The sequence below is a fragment of the Parasteatoda tepidariorum genome, chromosome 9 (genome assembly GCF_043381705.1).
Source record: "Parasteatoda tepidariorum isolate YZ-2023 chromosome 9, CAS_Ptep_4.0, whole genome shotgun sequence".
Taxonomy (NCBI): domain Eukaryota; kingdom Metazoa; phylum Arthropoda; class Arachnida; order Araneae; family Theridiidae; genus Parasteatoda; species Parasteatoda tepidariorum.
The window spans coordinates 88,979,534-88,997,777 of NC_092212.1; the positions used below are offsets into that span (position 1 = coordinate 88,979,534).

General features: G+C 27.9%; 1 protein-coding gene across 3 annotated transcripts in view; it reads right to left on the reverse strand.

The window, feature by feature from the left end:
• The window catches only part of LOC122271858 (cell adhesion molecule Dscam1-like), a 158,944-nt gene that overhangs the window by 85,737 nt on the left and 54,963 nt on the right, over positions 1–18,244 (reverse strand). Inside the window, exons 1-4 of one of the 3 annotated variants that reach the window (XM_071184941.1) lie at positions 12,747–12,990; positions 10,346–10,627; positions 9,450–9,563; positions 7,696–7,866 (exon numbers count right to left, since the gene is read on the reverse strand). The exons of 1 other annotated variant lie outside the window; for it this stretch is intronic. In XM_071184941.1, coding sequence (XP_071041042.1) covers positions 7,696–7,866; positions 9,450–9,563; positions 10,346–10,627; positions 12,747–12,840 — 661 coding nt within the window. In that variant the 5' untranslated portion in view covers positions 12,841–12,990. Of the gene's footprint in view, positions 1–7,695; positions 7,867–9,449; positions 9,564–10,345; positions 10,628–12,746; positions 12,991–15,827; positions 15,999–17,627; positions 17,742–18,244 lie in introns of those variants that run through there. One more of the 3 variants, XM_071184942.1, reaches the window with a different exon arrangement.

Sequence of the window (18,244 nt, forward strand, 5' to 3'; positions counted from 1 at the left end):
TTTTTACACAGATAATCCTTTTAGGATATTGTCTTTCTTCTAAAAATTTAATCAAAATGTGAGGGGGAAAACTTTAGTCGAACCAATTTTTATGAGCACAGGGTTTAATAAAATCCTGGGTTGAACAAGGAAATTTGCATGATTAGTTTTATGATAAAATGCCTCTTTCAAAAAAAATTTGTTAGTATTTAAAGTTAACTTTGATTCCTATGTAGAAGACCTTCTCAAAACCTTGTTATGTCGAATTTTTTTCGAAATAGAAGTGGAATTTCTTTGCGAAAATCACAACGTAAGTTTACTGTAAACCAATTCTTTTCTATTTAAGACATAGTTCTTTTTTGACCTACTTAAAAAAATAAAATTATTATTGTTGTATATAGACTTATAGTCAACTATCTTTAAATACATATTTAATAGTAGTTATTGTTTCATTTCATGACTCTACTTTTTAGAGAAATATTTTAGAATATATTTTTCTACTTTTTAGAACATGTTTAGCTCTTAACTTGTTATTCTTGCTCTGAAGCTTGCCTGAAACTCAAATCCCCTTCTCCCTTCCTTCAACTTTGAGATATCGGGCGTATATTGTATTAAAATAGTATTGCCTTAACACTGTTATAATTAATCAAACAACAACGATTACTTATCAAGCTAATAAGTAGGTAAGGAAATAAATATGGAAAGGTCTGATAAGGAAAATAAATAAAAGAGAATATAATGAATGAGGAAAATAAATCAATATGAATAAAATACTATAGAAGTATTCTATTTTTTAAAACATTTTCTAGCTTATTTTAATTGCTACAGCTTTCATTTTTTTAAAAATTTCGACTGAGTTTGGTTCAAAGAGCCCTCTATTTTAACGGGGGAATTATCTCAGATTCTACACTCTTTTTTCATAAAACTTAAGAACTTTTAAATAATATTTAACTTAAAGAATCTCTTGAACTCATTTATAGTTCAAACGTAGAGACCCAGACAGTTCACTCGTTTAAATTAAGAGTACTCGTTAAACCTGAGTCGAAAACTAAACAAAATTGTTAAAAATAGAAGTTGTAATCATGAAATTTGAATTTAGATAATCAAATTTCCGTAATTTTTGAAACTTAATTTAAAATGAAAAAGTACTCATAACTTTTAAAGAAAATGTACTCGATGAGAATTTTCCAGAATATTGTAGACATGGATGAAGACCTTATGAAACTTATATTATAAATTAAAATTACATCAGTAAAATGAAATATTGTAATTGTATTAAAACTGTTATAATTAAACTCAAGCAACAAGAAAGATAATTGAATATTAAGATGGTAAGGAATGCTAAATATGCTGTAATAATAATAATAGTTGCCATTTTTACCAGATATCCAAGTTATTGTTGGTTGTGGAACACCGACAGCTTCACACTCCAGGATTAAGCTTTCACCTTGTTTTCCGATTGCATTTTTTGGTTCTTTTGACCATTCAGGAGGGGCTAAAATGAAAATAAAAAAACAATAGTTTGGTGTGAACAGAAAAAATTATTAAATAATTCACTAGCAATTAGTTAAAATTGAGTTGTTAGTTACTGAGACAGTGCAAATGAAACATTAGAAAAAATAATAAATGCACTTAGAATAAAATATTTTTCGGAATTCAATATACTATTTAAGAAAATACTAAATAATTAAAACTATGAAAATGCATATCAGATGTATCAATTTTTCAAAGCTTTAAAATTTATTATTTGTCTGCGTTTTAGTAAACTGCATAACCATATCATTTCATTTGTTATCACAATAGGCTTTCGTTACGGAAATATTAAGACGGAAATATTTTTAAAAGTAGGTAATTTTCGCCAAAAATGTAATGGCTCATTTTCTACGTAATTAAAATAAAATAGTTTAAGGTTTCATTTTAAATATTTTCAGCATTAAATTTTTTAAAAAATATTTTAAACATTAAAAAAATTCAAATAATTAACTTTTATTATTTTTAGAATATTTTTCAATTATTAAAAATTTAAACATTTTAAATATTAAAAAATTTTAATAAAAGATTTTAATAATTAAAAAATTTGCAACAATATACAAACTATCTATGCTAAATGCTTAACTTAAATATCTTAAAAAGTAGAATAATTTCATATTTAAACTGAAATTAGAATTATCTTTTTTTTCAAACTAAAAAATTGTATTTATTTTTAGATGGGCACTACAGAAAATTCTATTTTAAAATCTATAGAAAACGCAGAAAAATAGTAAATAAAAAAATATGTGGGACCGAATTAAAAGAAATATCGCATTACAAGTTTAAGATCTAATGGATTAATACTAAAGACGCAATGAGTTCATAACACACTCCTATCTGGTCAAGTTCTATATCGGGTGCAAAATCGAAATTGCCCGCAAAAAAATTTAAAACTTATTTTCTATTCTCTTTTAAATCAATAATTTATTGAGACTAATTTTTAATGGTGCTTTTTTAAAAAAATTTTTATAATTTGAAGTTCATTAAGGAAAAATAAGTAAAGCCAAGTCGTATCTTAAATTCTAAATGAGAGTAAAGACATTTTAAGACAAAAAATTAAGGGAAAAGATCTTTAAAGATATTTTCAAATATTGAGAGACAATCAATAGCCTAATTTTAAAAAAAATAGTTTTAAAAAAATTTTGTCTCAGAAATGACACATAAAAATAAACTACAAAGATTTTTATTTTGCAAAGTTTATTCTTCTTCCGATGCCATATACAAGTTTGAATTCATGTAAAAACGTTTCTCTGCAAGGTAACCAACAGCAGAAGAAAGCTATCTTTAAATTTTCTCAGGGCAAAACCGCGAAAACCTAAAACTGATTTTTCCTTAAAATTTATGATTGCTATTTTGATCTTTTCACTCATTGTTGATTAGATTTGTTTTTTTTTTTCATTGAATGTATTATATTTAATCCATATTTTCGAGGAGTTAAGAAAGTGCTCCAATGTACGTGCCAATAATTAATTAAAGCATGCATAGCAAACAAAGAGAAAAAGGTATTTTACTTTTTCCCCTAAAAGTAAAGTGGCTACGAAAATCATTTCAAGGTCATATCCCCCATAAAATGCATTAACAAGTTTGAAATATTTTAAGTAATAGGAAAACGGATCACCAAGAAAAGTTCGTTAAATATAAAATTCACTTCGCTATTTGGAAGTTATTTTACGAAAAAATATCCCAAAATTTCTTGGTTCCTCGATAAAGTCGCAAAATAGAGAAATTCGCAAAGTGGAAGTTCGTTAAGTAGAATTCCGACTGTATTTCAATCGGATAAAACGATATACTTACAAGAAACGGCCAAGTTTGCAGTATATTTGTCAGTTCCATAGGCATTCTTCACAATACACGTATAATTTCCAGACATTTGTCGCACTACAGATTCAATAGATAATAGAGAAGCGTCTTTGGCAGATTGAATTTCGACGCCAGACATTTCTTTTAACAGATCGTTGTTTTTTAACCATTGAAATGCAAGCGGTCTGTCTCCTGAGCGTATAGCACAAGTCACAGTTGCACGTTCACCTTCTTTCAATGCAGATGGAAAAGTAAACGGTATAAGGATAGGAGCATCTGAAACACCAGGAAAAGGTTTGAAACATTTAATAACTGTTCATTTTTTAATATTCACTACTTCTTAGTACCTGCATTTAATACATATTTTATTTTCAAAATTTTTGCTCTAACTTAATAAAAAGAGGGCATATTATGTTGCAGACTAATTCTCTGTCCAGAGAACAACAAAAATGTTATCAAAATCTAGAAAATCACTACTGAGAAAGGTGAGATATCAGAATTTTCATGTGGAAGCAAAGTTTTTTTCTAATAATTAGATTACTGTAAATCAACCTTTACGTTTCCTCCAACAGTTAAGTAGGTTTTGATGTTTCCAATACCACCTTACTCAGTAGTGAGTTTTTAATTTTGGTTGTTTCGTCTTTTATATATTAATTCTGATTGTTAATTTTAATACTTTTTTAGGTGGTTATTATGGGCCACGTAAATAAAAGAGTTTAACAAATAGGTAAATTATTAATACGCCATTGTTTTGCACAATAGTTCTATACAATAAATAAGTACGCTAATAAGCAAATAACTTTTTAAAGCATTCTTAAGCAATAAGTTCGCACATTAATTGACATTAAACAATAAGTTCACATAATAACTCACATTAAACAATAAGTTCACATTAAACATGATTTTCAAAAAAAATTATCACATGAATTTAAAAAGAAAAGAAACTAGAATTTTAAAACCTAATGACCCAATGAGCATTAAAAAGATTAGTATTATTACTACGTGATTAAATAACATAATAGATCTGTAAAAGCAATATTACACAAATATGTAAAAGGTGTAAAATCTAATCAGAAATAAATGCTCAAATAATTATTAATTTATAATTATTTATGATTATTTTTATAATTTAATAAATAATTGTAATAATTTATAAAATGATAATAAGACATCCTCGTACATATGTACTTTTGTAAAATAATAATCATTTTAGTAATCCATGCATTAGATGTTACACGATAGTGAAAAGATATCACTAATAAGTACACACCCATATTGGTTAGTGACAACTAAGAGGGCTTATATTTTAAAGCTGACTATAAATAAAATCTGCAAAAATTAATCTATTTCTTATAAACAATCGATTGATAAATATTTTTAAGGAGAGCACAGACTAATAGAAATCAGCGAGGAATGTTTTTGTCAAGATGAAGCAATAGTTAAACTTTACTAATTAGTTAATATGTTTATCGAAAATTATGTTAAGAACAGCACTTAAATATTTCTCTATAAATATACAATTCGGATCTGATATTACAATAAATTACCAAATATCTATAGAATTAGTTTGTTTTGTCACTGAAGTTAACACGTTGAAAAAAATTTCCTTGATTAAAGATAGTTAAAACTGAGTGAAGAAAAATTTTCCATACTTTTCTTATTTTTAAACATTTTACTACGATAATTTCCTTTTGCTTACCTTTAGTAATACAAACAAATAATATATACAGATCACTTAATTAAAAATCTTCATAATTTATTAAAATGAGAAAAAAAACAAGTTCAAATTTTAATTCGACATCATACACTATACAATATGTAATATATTAAGTATGTAATACATGAAATATGTAACATATCAAATATGTAAAATAGCCCGCCATTAAAAAAAAATTTGTAAAATATAAAATATGTAATATATAAAAATATCTTTAAATTGGTTATTTTAAACTCTGATCACGATGGTAAATTTAAATGCCGTTTTATTTCATATAAAAGGAAATGCATATTAAATAGCGCATGAAACAGTTATTTCGTTTATTACAAAAGACATATAAATGCATATTAAACGATATTGTATTGCCCATTGTAAATAAAAAGAAATCTAATTCATACATTAAATAATCAGTTCAGAATATTTAACATTCGAGATTATGCAGATTTTTTTTCAAATTAATAAAGGGGCATAAATTATGTATTAAACACTTGTTACAAATTAAATTCTTACAAAACATTTTTCACTCACCTCCACATGATACAATCTTCCATAAAAAAACTATCTTCAGCAACAGGACTTGATTTATGATTTTTTTCATTTCGTTATGTATTACATCAATAAATCTTTAAGAAATTGAAACAGTAAACTGTAATGCATTGTATTTTATTAAAGTAGTGTGGAAAAAATGGTTATATTGCGTTGTTCGTAACAATGGTGTTTATAACATGGCGTGTGTGAGCATATACAAACGACAGTTGAGCTAAATAGAACGGCAGCGCCACATATCGGTAAAAATGAAAACTAAACGCAAGAAATCGAATAAGTGTAAATTAAATGATACAAAATGTTAATTACTGACTTAAATTTTAAGGACATTGGCTAAAACTTCACATCAAAAGATTAGACTTATTGATGAATTTTGCTATAAAATCTTTATATCTTAGTGATATTTCTCTTTCGCAACATAAAATATCATTTTACAAAAACTTATGAAAAAGTAATAATACTTTTAAAAATTTTAAACATATTTGACATTAAATGAGAAATAAATTCCAACATTTTTAATGCGTTTAAAAAAATATTTCAAGCATTGATTGCTAAACATAAGTTTGAAAAACATAATTAATTTTGTCACGTCATGTATTTATACCACAATTTGACAAAATGGAACGGCAAAAATATCATTAGTAAAGTTATTAAATGGAATTATCTGTAATGTAAAAATAACGATTTAAGAAACCATAATGCATCTTTTTTACATAAATAAAACCACAACATCTGGCAAAATTGATTAAAAATTCATAACATATAGAAAAATATAATTATCAGCAAGGTTTAACGAATAAGATGTACCCTTTAATTGCTTTTTACAATACGATATAAATCGGGGTAGTAAGGTCAAGTTAGGATTAGTAAGATAAAATTATTAGTTCGGTAAAAATGAGAAAAACTATATAGTAAAAACTTATATTATCCCCTTCGATTCACAATCAATGCATGGTAATCGAACAAAATCACGACTGTATAAAGTTCTATAGAAACCTACTATTGGTAAGGTAAAAATAGTTATATATCTTTGATGTATTTTTAGTCCGTGTCATAACTCGCTAAAATCGGTAAAAACATGAGTTGCAATTAATAGTTCATTGCGTTATCAGTTTCCAGATAAAATTACTAGACTCTGGAAGATCCGAAAGAAGTTGAATTAAATTTTCTAAGGACGATGCAAAAAAAGGCAATTCTAATCAAACAAAAATGAATTCATTGGCATCTCGGTAAACTTATATTCTAAATTTAAACACTGCAAAAAAATCGGTAAATCTTTAACCAGTATTTGGTGAAAATTTTCTCATCCTCCTAAAGTTTGGTTAAATGAAAAATCGTTTTATTTTATTTACACCATAAACTATAAAGTATGATCGAGAAATAATTCCATAGTACAACTAATTGCACCAAATTTTGGTAAAACACACAAAACTTTGATGTATTATAAACTGAACGATATTTGTTAACGAAGCATGTTTCCTTAATGCAAGAATGTTTTCTTTACAACTCGGTCTCGGTGTATCGGGATGACTATTGCTATTGTTCCAAGTATCAACTTTTTTAGGTAGGTCAATGTTTTATTTGCATTAATTAAATTTCATTTCTTTTATTCTGACTTTTTAAATTTGGTTGGCAGTATGAAATGGTTTAAAGTATGCCATAAAATAACCTTCTTACGGTAAATAGTTTTGTTTCGGTAAATAGGAACCTTGGTCTGCATTTGAGCACATTGAAAATACCTAATAAAGGTGCCACCTTCCTCTGATTTTATAAAAGAAAAAAAAAGAATTAGAATAGTAGTTTTGTTTCTTAGCTCCTACTTTTAGAACAACATTCTACTGATATTTGGAGCAGGTGAAAGTGGTAAAATCTGGTAAAATTGAGCTCAACTTTATGTAGCTAGCAAGTGAATAATAATTTTTGGTGCAACATAGCTCGGAATTTTTTGAGTGTACTAAAAACCTACAACAAGAATCTATAATTAATCTGAAATTCAATAATTTTATTTATAATAATAATTCCAATGAAAAAACATGAAGCTACTTAGCACACAAACCTCATAAATACTTTAATGAACAATACAAGAAGCAAGGAACGAGATTTTTCTGCAATTACATACATACCACGCACAGTGAGAGAAATAGTTTTAGTAAGTGGTGGACCAAAACCATTTTCAGCTTCACAAGTGTAAGTTCCTTCCATGGAATAAATAACTTTCGAAATGATTAATGTTCCAGTCGAAGTCACGTGAACCGTACTAGAAGAATCTGATGTTATAGTGACACCTTTAACTTCTGAAAGATAAGGAAAAAAATATTACTTAAAAAGGGTTGTAATTAAAAGTGAGATAATGTTCGAATAACACTCTAAAACAATGCCTATTTACTACTTAAGAAACGTAATGTTTGGCTTCAAATAATTTGAGAATTATCTATGAAACATTACGCTATTAGATTAGTTAAATGTGTGTTTATCCATTGTAAATTTACTGTAAATTCACTATTTAACGCAATAATTTAGAGCAAAAAATATAAAATAAGGACAACTGAATCATTTCCAGGATTCAAGCATATAAAACCCGGGATAGCCTGATTGGCATATTGCTGGACCCACGTTCTTAAAAGTGGGAGTTCAAATCCAGCAGGCCGAAAACTCCCAGTGTAGTAAATGGTGACTGATGCACGTTAATTCTGCTGGGTCACAAATTCCTTCATGTTACCATAATAAATTATACCTCTGAAGGTACTGAATTGGAGATTGATCGTTCTCTGGTTCAGGTCAAAATTGGGATCTGTGGATAAGTGAATGAATTTATGAATGGACTTGCCCTATAAAATGGATGTCGCAGAAGTCGAACGCTTGGCCATAGATGGCCCCACTGGAAAGCAAGAACAATCGCACCTCTTATGCCTTAATGGCCTAAGACTATAACAACAAATACAGGAAACTTGTTAGGCAAGCTAGCGTTGTACTCCCTGTACCATCTTGTCACACAGTATGGACAGTTTTAAAATAGGATAAAATTTAGTAGTTTTACTTAGTTATTAATTAGTAATTTGTTTGTTATACTTGTTATATTAATTTTAAGTCATTTATGAGTTAATATAAAATTATTACTTAGCACTCACTGAGTGAACGAGTAAGAAGTTCTTATTGCCATTAACTTAAACAAAATTTTTTAATAAATTACTGCAAAAAATGAGTAGTATTGTGAAGGCTACATTTTACAGTATTAATCTCAACGATTTCTTTTAATTTTTACTGTTCATAAACTAATTGAAGCATAAACGAAATATTACTCTATCAAAATGATTTAAATGATTCTTTGAATTAAAAATTGAATCTGTAGAGGAATGCATATATCACTCTCTAATCATGTTAGTTTCTAACGTATATTTATATACACAAGATGACGAGGAAAAATTTTGTCATCTTCGTTTCGGTGCTAATAAAAGTTAACTTAGTTTTCAAACCCTGTAAAATATCCAAATTTATTTGAAAAATACTATAATGTATAGTTTTAGTCAAGCATGCACAAGCTCAATTTGATGTGTGGAAAATAAATATAAAGTTATCAATCCATCAGGGATATATTTCCTTAAATAACGAAATGAGGACGCAACTTCTTTTTTTATAAGAATATTCTACGCAAAGCAATATTTATTCATGGAAATTAATTTATATTTATTAGTGACCAGTGACGTACATAAGTGCGTAAATGTTTTAATGTAAACTTCTCGGTTGGTCAAATAAAAACAACCCAACTTTAAATTAAAACATGCATTAAAATAATAAAAAAGAGATGTTTGAATTAAGAAGTGTAAATGTTAATATAAGCATTAAATAAAATTTTATATAAAAGAATAGAACTTGTTACCAGTTTTCCATCTGATGTTTGGGGATGGAACACCTGTTGCTTCACACTCTATGGAAACGCTTTCTCCTTCCCTCACGACAGTTTCTATTGGCTCCTTTAGCCATACAGGAGGAGCTGAATAAATATTTATTTTTAACAAAAATTAATAAATAAATAGGGGATTTCAAATATAGTCAAAAGGCGATGTATATTTAATTTTACAATTGTATAATTAGTAAAAAGAACTTTCGGAGAATATTTTTAAATTCAAAGTCAAAACAACTTACACGGTAGTTGTTATATTATGTCTACTGTAGAAACTCCCCCCGCCACAAAGTCTGAGGCCTCCTGCTGCTATGGAAACAAGAATAGCGCATTTCAGGGTGGATCGCTTCTCTTTACTTTAAGTTTAACCCAATAGACAGAAGGAAAAGATTCCCTTTCTCTTGCCGACCAGAGCCAAAATCTGTCCTAAATAATGGCCCCACACCCTTACTCAAAACAGTTAAACCTCGTTACCATAGTTATCACCACGGATCTAGACGAATGGCTAGGGGGAGTAATTACTTTAGACAAACTATACAAACGCAAGTGGGGAAGGTCCAGGAAATGCGGATCAAAAGTACACAAAGATCTGATTGATAGAACCTAATAATTTCTGGAAGTTTTTATTAATTATCTTTGAAACTTCTCTTTTTATCCTACGATAATCGATGTTCTTAAATCTGCGTTACTAGTGTAGTTTCTTAACAATGTTTTTTTTTCTCGCTTAAATTTTAATTCGAGACCCCAAATCAGCAGACTTTATTTTTTGAGAAAGATTCCAAAAATATATGTTAAAGCTGGTCATTACGGAACATCATGCATAACAGCGCCTTTCCCCCCCCCCAATGAAAAAAAATCTACTTAAGACATACCTGTAACAACAAGAGATGCAGTATACTGATCTTTTCCGAAAGAATTTGTTACAACGCAAGTGTAATTTCCCGAACTTCCAGAATTGACAGATTTGATAAACAAAACAGAAGAATCTTCAAATGACTGTACATTGACGGTGGATGATACAGGCAGTGGTTGACCATCTTTTATCCATTTGATTTCGATTGGTTTATCACCCGAACGAATCGAACACAATGTATTGGCTTTTTCTCCTTCTTTCAGAACAGGTGAAAATATAAATGGGGCAACAATAGGAGGATCTGAAAAATATTATCTTTTGTTAATAGTATTATATTATTGAGTAACTAAAAAACGTTAAATATTATCTTTAAACCTACGATACTATTAATGGGCAAGCAAAAAATAAAGCAATGTAAAATAAATTCGAACAGATAAGAAATTCTGTGCTCTATAAATTTGCTTTACTGTGCTGTTATATTTCTGTTCTGTTATAATATGTTTAGAATAAAATTTTTTAAAATATTTTTTTCCACGATCAATCTATGAATTTTGATTTTTTTAGGTGTTAAAAAGAAAGTTGTGAAAAAAATTACAGTTTATGTCCTGATTGTAATTATTAAACAATGTGTGCTAAAATTGTTATAAAAATTTCAGTTTAATTCATGATTGCAATGATCAAATAATGTGTGCAAAAATTTTAATAATTTACTATGCACGAAAGGAATATCAAAAAATATTTTGAATAACTTGTAATCTAATGCATAAATTTTACTTTACTAGGACTCACGTACGGTGGTTCGAGAAAGTGATCTCAAATACAATAATTAGTTAGTGCAGACGATATAAGTTACGAAATCAGACATAAAAATGCATACTCTTTAAATAACCTTTTGACATCCAAAATACAGTAGGAAGCCACACTCTAGAAGATATGGCTCCAATAGTTTGGTCAGGAGAGCTGAAGGTCTGAAGTTTGGATCCCTTAAATGCTAATTTTACTTTTGCATGCTCTGAATTGCAAATTGAGAAGTTTTTGCATATAATTATAAAAACTATTTACACAAAATCAATTTCTACAGAAAATAAATTTTAATGAAAATTTATTATTTTATTTAATAGAAATAGTATTATTATTAAGAACAAAATTTAACATTATTTTAAAGAATGTAATTTCATCTCGAGAAATATAAAATTTGAACAATAATTTAAAATTAATTATTAATTTTAAAGAATCATATGTTTAAAATTGTTTTTTTTTTGGGAACTATTCAATTGAACTTTTTCAAGTTTCGTATATTTCCTTCTAAAACTACTTTCCTTCAAATGATATAAAAATCTGCATATGTTGTTATTCAAAGTATTTTCGACTATTAAATAAAATAGTAGAAAAATGAAGAAGTATTAAAAATGAAATTTTTAATGTCATTATATATTTGAATGAATGAATTTTATAATTGAAGATTTACAATTCAAAATGCACAGAAAGTAAAATTAATAGGAAAGGGACCAAACATTCGATTGTTCTCCTTACCAAACTATTGGGTCCATATTTCCCAGATTGCGTATATCCACCGTATTTTAAGGATCAAAAATTTTAATCCGTCGAAAAAAAAGATATCTTTATTCAACGAACGTACAGTTCTTTGTCTGATTTTGAAATTTGAAGCATCATCCGCACTAATTAGCATATTTGAGATTACCCACTAAAATAATTCAGGGAGGTTTTTTTTCACTTTTTTTCGCGCACTGTATAATATAGATGATACAATGTGTAATATACAATCTATGGAAAGGAAAAGTCAAGTAAACTTAGTAGTAGTAGTTTAGATAATATTCAATATTCAACGCAAGAAAATTACAAAATGCATATTAAGAAAAAGTGAAAAGAAATCAATAAAAAATAAGTAATTTTGAATACACTATATACATATACATATACATATATATATATATAGTTGAGGATTTCCGATTTTGAGATTGCTCCATCCTGATAACTTATAAAATTTTTAATTAACACATAAAATACATAAGCACATGATGCTATGATGATTGCCACAAAGCAAAATTTGGAATTTCATAAACATTAATTTAAAGATAAATTTAATGGCCTAATTCGATAAATAACGCAAAATTCAAAATCCTTAGTTCAATATATTTCAAAACTAAATGTAACTTAATTATATTTCATACGAAAAAGTAAGGTTATACAGCTTCGAATTGTAGGAAATAAATTTTACTCTTTGAGTTTGTATACAAAATCTTATTTATAAATACTCTGGATTTAGTGCATTATATTAGAAAGTAATCGAAATAAAAAAAAAACTTCTATCATATCTAAGCTTCATGATTTTTCCTAAAAGAAGAAATTAAGTGTTTTTAAGTGTCATTTTTCAAAATTGAAAATGAAATTTTACTCACCGCCACAAAAAATCGTCTTCCAAAAACTGGCCATGAAAATTTTCAGGAGTAGGATCTGCTTAGCGTCTATCTTCATTTTCTTACAAACACACATTAGTTTTTTAAAATAATTTAAGCCAATTGCAAAGTATAAATATGATAAACATAAAATTGTTTTTTAAGAGATAACAAAAGACTTACACACAAGTCATGATATTATTGTGTTTATAACATGGCGTATGCAGAAACAACCGTTATAAATGTTGTCTGCCTGAAATGGTACGGCAGCGCCACATATCGGTGAAAATAAAATGTAAATCCACAAAATGATAAATGAAAAGCAAATAATATTACAAAAAGTTTTCTTATTGTTAAGTTATAGTCAGCCCATAAAAGCATATAAGCTTGCATTTTAGTCAAAGTTTACAATTAAAACTTATAAATTAATTTTTGTATTGCAAATCCTAAAAAGAAATGAAATTTGTTTTGAGAAAAACAGTTTCAATTTAAGAAAGGATGATATCAATTATTTCATCGAATTGTTATTGCGTGTTTAAATAATTAGACACCAACTGTAATACATATATATGGCGCACTCTTAATTATGTTAATGTTTCAGGATCGAGTATTTTTATACTAGTCCATATTTTATTTAGTATATATTTTTATGCAATATCAGTTTTTTGTATAATCAGGTACATCATAAAACAAAACTTATATTAAATTCCCTTTAAGACGTAAATATGCAATAATCACCGATTTTCAAGTTAAACGGATAAACCAAAATTTGTGCAAATAACAAAGATACAGCAAATAACTAATTCAGTAATATTAATAACAGCAACAGATATTAGATAACTAACAACGATAACAAAACAATAAATCACAATACAATAAATAGATAACAAAATAGATTAGATAACGAAACAATTATTTAGCGGAAATTAAAATTTTCCTGTTCCCTAAAAATTTCATAAAATTTTATCATACAATTAGTACATAATAATTTGCCTGCTTAGCGCAGTATATCATATTCTGGACATAAGGCCATCTAACTATACGTTAAATTCAATATAACTTTAAATAAGCAAATAAGATTTTATTTTCTGTATGAATTTTTCAAACAATCAACAAAATATTCTAAACATTAGAAAGTTGCACAAGTTGCCAGCATTTTTTAAAAAGATCAAATTTTTTTTACAGTGTATCAAGGAAGAAACGTGCCTTCGAAAGATATGTCTTTCGAAGTAATCGCCATTTATATTTGTAGGATTTACCTTCTGTAAAATAGTGTTGCACTGTACAAATCGAGAGACCATTTCACCGTATTAGAAAAATATGTTATTTGGAGTAATCACTACATAAAATTTGAGTTCCAAAATTCCTTTGAATGCTAATGCACTGAAAAAAAAAATGAATGAACATTCGCATTCATTAAAAAGATGATTTATTCGGAGTAATTACTATTTATAATTAGAGGATCTTAGTTATGAACTTTACAATTATAGAAATGTTTACGTTGATTGGAATATGTTGCTCAGAATAATTAACGCATATAGTTAAAAGATTTAGCCTCGTTAAAATGCTAATGCGCTGTAAAAATAAAGGAACATTTGCGTTCTTAAAAAAGATATAATGTTCAGAGTTATCACTATTCACAATTCGAATATTTATCGTCTTTAAAAAAGTACTCACTAGAAAACTATAGAAACATTCACATTCGTTAGAAAGATATGTAGTTCGGAATCATCGCCAAATGCAATCAGAGGAAGAGCCTGTGTAAAATGCAAACGCACTGTAAAATGAAGTAAAATAATCGTGTTCATTAGAAAAATATGTTGTTCAAACTAATTACTACTACAGAAAAATAAAGGATTAATCCTCTTTAAAATGGCGATGAACTTTGCAACAACAGAAATATTTAGGTTGATTAAAAAGGCATTCTTCAGAGTGATCGATATGTTACAGAGCATGACCGTAATTGGTGATTGTTGACTTCCTCCGGTGAACGTTGACAATCACATAATCGCTTTTGTAAATGTCCGAATTAATATTAGGTCTAGTTAAGATCTACTTCTCGGTATGCCCTACATCAATGTTTTTATTCGTGATTTTATGAATTTAATCAACTTATTATTTTTGCACGTGCATTAAACAATAAGTATAAGATAATTCTTACAATATATTCATATCAATTCCAAACGTATTCGTGATTTCATAAATCTGAGCAATATATTATTTTTGCGTGTATAATAAATAGTAAGTATAGGATTTCATATCATTTACAAACATATTCGTGATTTTTGGAATCCAAGCAATCCAAAGCAAAATATGTCAATCTGGTGCAAAAATTTATTGGTATAATATACGCAATAATTTCTTTTTTTACATTATAAATAAAAAGAAATCTGTCTAGTTTAGTTAAATACATGTCGCTGATGATTCATTGGAACACTAAAAGAGGCAATGCGCATTTTAAACAGTATTATTCATTATTGAAATTTTTTTTAAAACTTTTTCTCGTAGCTCATCGTAACTTTATCTGTTTCACTTTCTGGAAGAGTTAAATATGAAAGAGATATAAAGATATGCGTGTACAAAGTAAAAGACAATAAATATTAGCTTATCAATAATATCTAAGCTCATTTTTATTCTAAATTCACAAAAAAACATCAATTTTATTTTTAAAAATTTTCTTACACTTTATTTTTAAATATCACAAATATATGTCTACAAAAACAAATCAATCAAACTAATAACACGCTTAAAATCTAACAATAGTAATACGATTTAAATATACATAAGTTATTTTACTATCAAATACATGGAAATACATACATGTTAGCACACGTTAGTACAAATACATACATGTACATGTTAGCACATAAATAACAATAAATGCGTAAAAAGTAAACAGAACTTAATGTAAACTTATTTTCATACCATCAAACAAATAATGAAAGATATAAGTTAATTTTGAAAAAAAAAATGCAAAATTATACACAGAACAATCAATATATGTAAAAAAGCAAAGCTAGACGAACAATGAATATGTATATTAATCATGAAAAGCAACTAAGAGTGAATGTTTCAAAAACTCACCCCTTACAGATATGGAAATTTGCTTTTTCAAAGAATCTCCTAACCCGTTGTCTGCTACACAAGTATACTGTCCTTGCATTGAAGAGTCTAGACTGCTTATGATTAGAGAACCTGTTGGCAGAACTCGAATCTGAGATCCGGCATCATTCGATACAGGAGAATTTTTACCATCTGCAGAAGAGGAATAGAAACAGCTTATTCTAAGAATATTTTATTTTATAACCGTCGTTGAACAGCAGGCCCATTTTTGGGTCTACGACTACTAATGTTCAACTCCGTAGCCTTTTGATTTTGTACCAATCCAGAAAAAAAGGAAACTCCTGGATCTGTACCTCAAGAAGTATGATTTATTATGTGAACATGGAGAACTTTGAGACTCGACAGATTTAACGCGCATCAGTCGCCATTTACTGCACGGTGAGTCTTCGGTCGGCGGGGATCGAACTCACAACCTCTTGGAAGTGAGCCCAGTGCCCTACCAACCAGGCTATCCCGGTCCTTATTCTAAGAATATGTAGTTTTTTTTAAAAAAAAAGTTTTACAGAATACATTCGAATTTTTATAACGTATTTAAACGCGTAAAGTGCGTAAAATCAATACACGCCCTACATAGCTTTTGATATAAGTATCAGATCTTCAGGTACGGATCTCAACTCTAAATGGTTTAAAAGTTGATTACAAATGCATGAATTTATTATTGTATCTTAACATGAAATAAATTATAATTTAATTAACAGATACAGTGTAAAAATACTGTGTTAAAAATACTGTTAAAAAAGTATCCTTGCCCATTAAAATAAACCGATGATCGCTTTAACTTTGCACTGACAAATAGTAATTAATAACCGCGTATATGCGTACTTTTCTTGACAATGACTTCAAAATTAGTAATTTAAGGAAAAATAGAGCTACAATATAAATAGAGCAAGCCTGTTGCTATCCGCTACCTCTCATCGTCCCAAACACCAGAGACTCTCTCTATGACTTCGAGTGACAGTTGAGATGAGTTCTCTTTTCTAGTAAATTCATATTTTGTACTCGAGGAAAGTTAAAAGCGTTAGGAGCGTAAAGATTAGTGGAACAGTAAAAAATAGGATAATTTTTCAACAAGATTTTACTAGGCAAACAATTATTTCAGAATTCACACTTTTTAACAAGTACAATATTGCTTATATTTTTACAAAATTAAGAAAACGTTAACTTTTTAATGGTTTTAAAAACGATAAAGATGTATCCTTTACTAAATTTTATTGCAATTGAATTCAGTTGTTTTCAGAAACATCTAGGGTGATTTTGAAACATAATTGTAGAATATTTTTGTTGTTTTATCAAATCAAAAAATATACGTTTCAATTATAATCAAATGTGCTTTTACAATAGTACTCCATTTTGTAAAATCATGGATACATTTTATGGTATTTGGTACTCTTGAAAACATTTGAACGTATTGTTTTAGACATGTCAAGGTGAAGAAAAAAAAATTTAGAATAAAAATGAGCTGCATCTTCTTAAAACAATTTACAATGATTTAAGTTTATCAATCAGTTTATAGACAAATCTGCATCGATTTTCCTCCATTGAAATAACAAGGAGAAATAGAAAGTAGGAAATTTCTCTCTTGATTTTCCCAACAGTCACGTGATTTCCCGATGAGGACAAAAATTACAGGGACGTGGGTGTTCTATTTACATTTCACCGCTATGGAAGCACCCCGTATATTTTCTGTGCAAAACTGAATTTTTAATTATTTATTTAAAGTTGAAAAATGGAACATGTAAAAAAGGGAGATATGTATTATACCTGTTGTCCAAGTGATTGTTGGTTGTGGAACCCCTCTTGCTTGACACTCTAACACTAATCTTTCTCCCTCTTTTCCCACTGCGTTTATTGGTTCCTTTAACCATTCTGGGGGAGCTAGGAAAATAATTTTAAATATTGTACTATGAAATACTACAGAAAAGAATATCAGTATTTTCTGAAAATATCACAATAAATTAATTTTGAAAGTTATATTACAAGCCTGTTTATAAAAATCTCGTAAAATGCAATTTTAAAAAAACTGCTAAATAGCTTTATTGCAATTGCTTTTAAATGCTTAAAAAACATATTTTTTGTATTGCTGATAGAATTTGTGTTGCGTAAATCAAACTTGTTTCATTAGACAATGGAAATTATATAAAGTATTTTCAGTAATTTCTTAGCTTCTTAAACAGTAACATGATACATTATTACAAAGCAAGAATATTGTTTCAAAAATTATTATTAACGTTGTTTCTTTATACACAAAAAAGAGAAACTTTAACTTTGCGTAAAACGTGTTCCAAAAATAGCAACGATAAATGTTTTAAATCGCGAATTGTTTAACCCTCCAAGTGTTGAGCAGCTAGGAAAAATTGTAGGGAAATTTCTCTGCTACG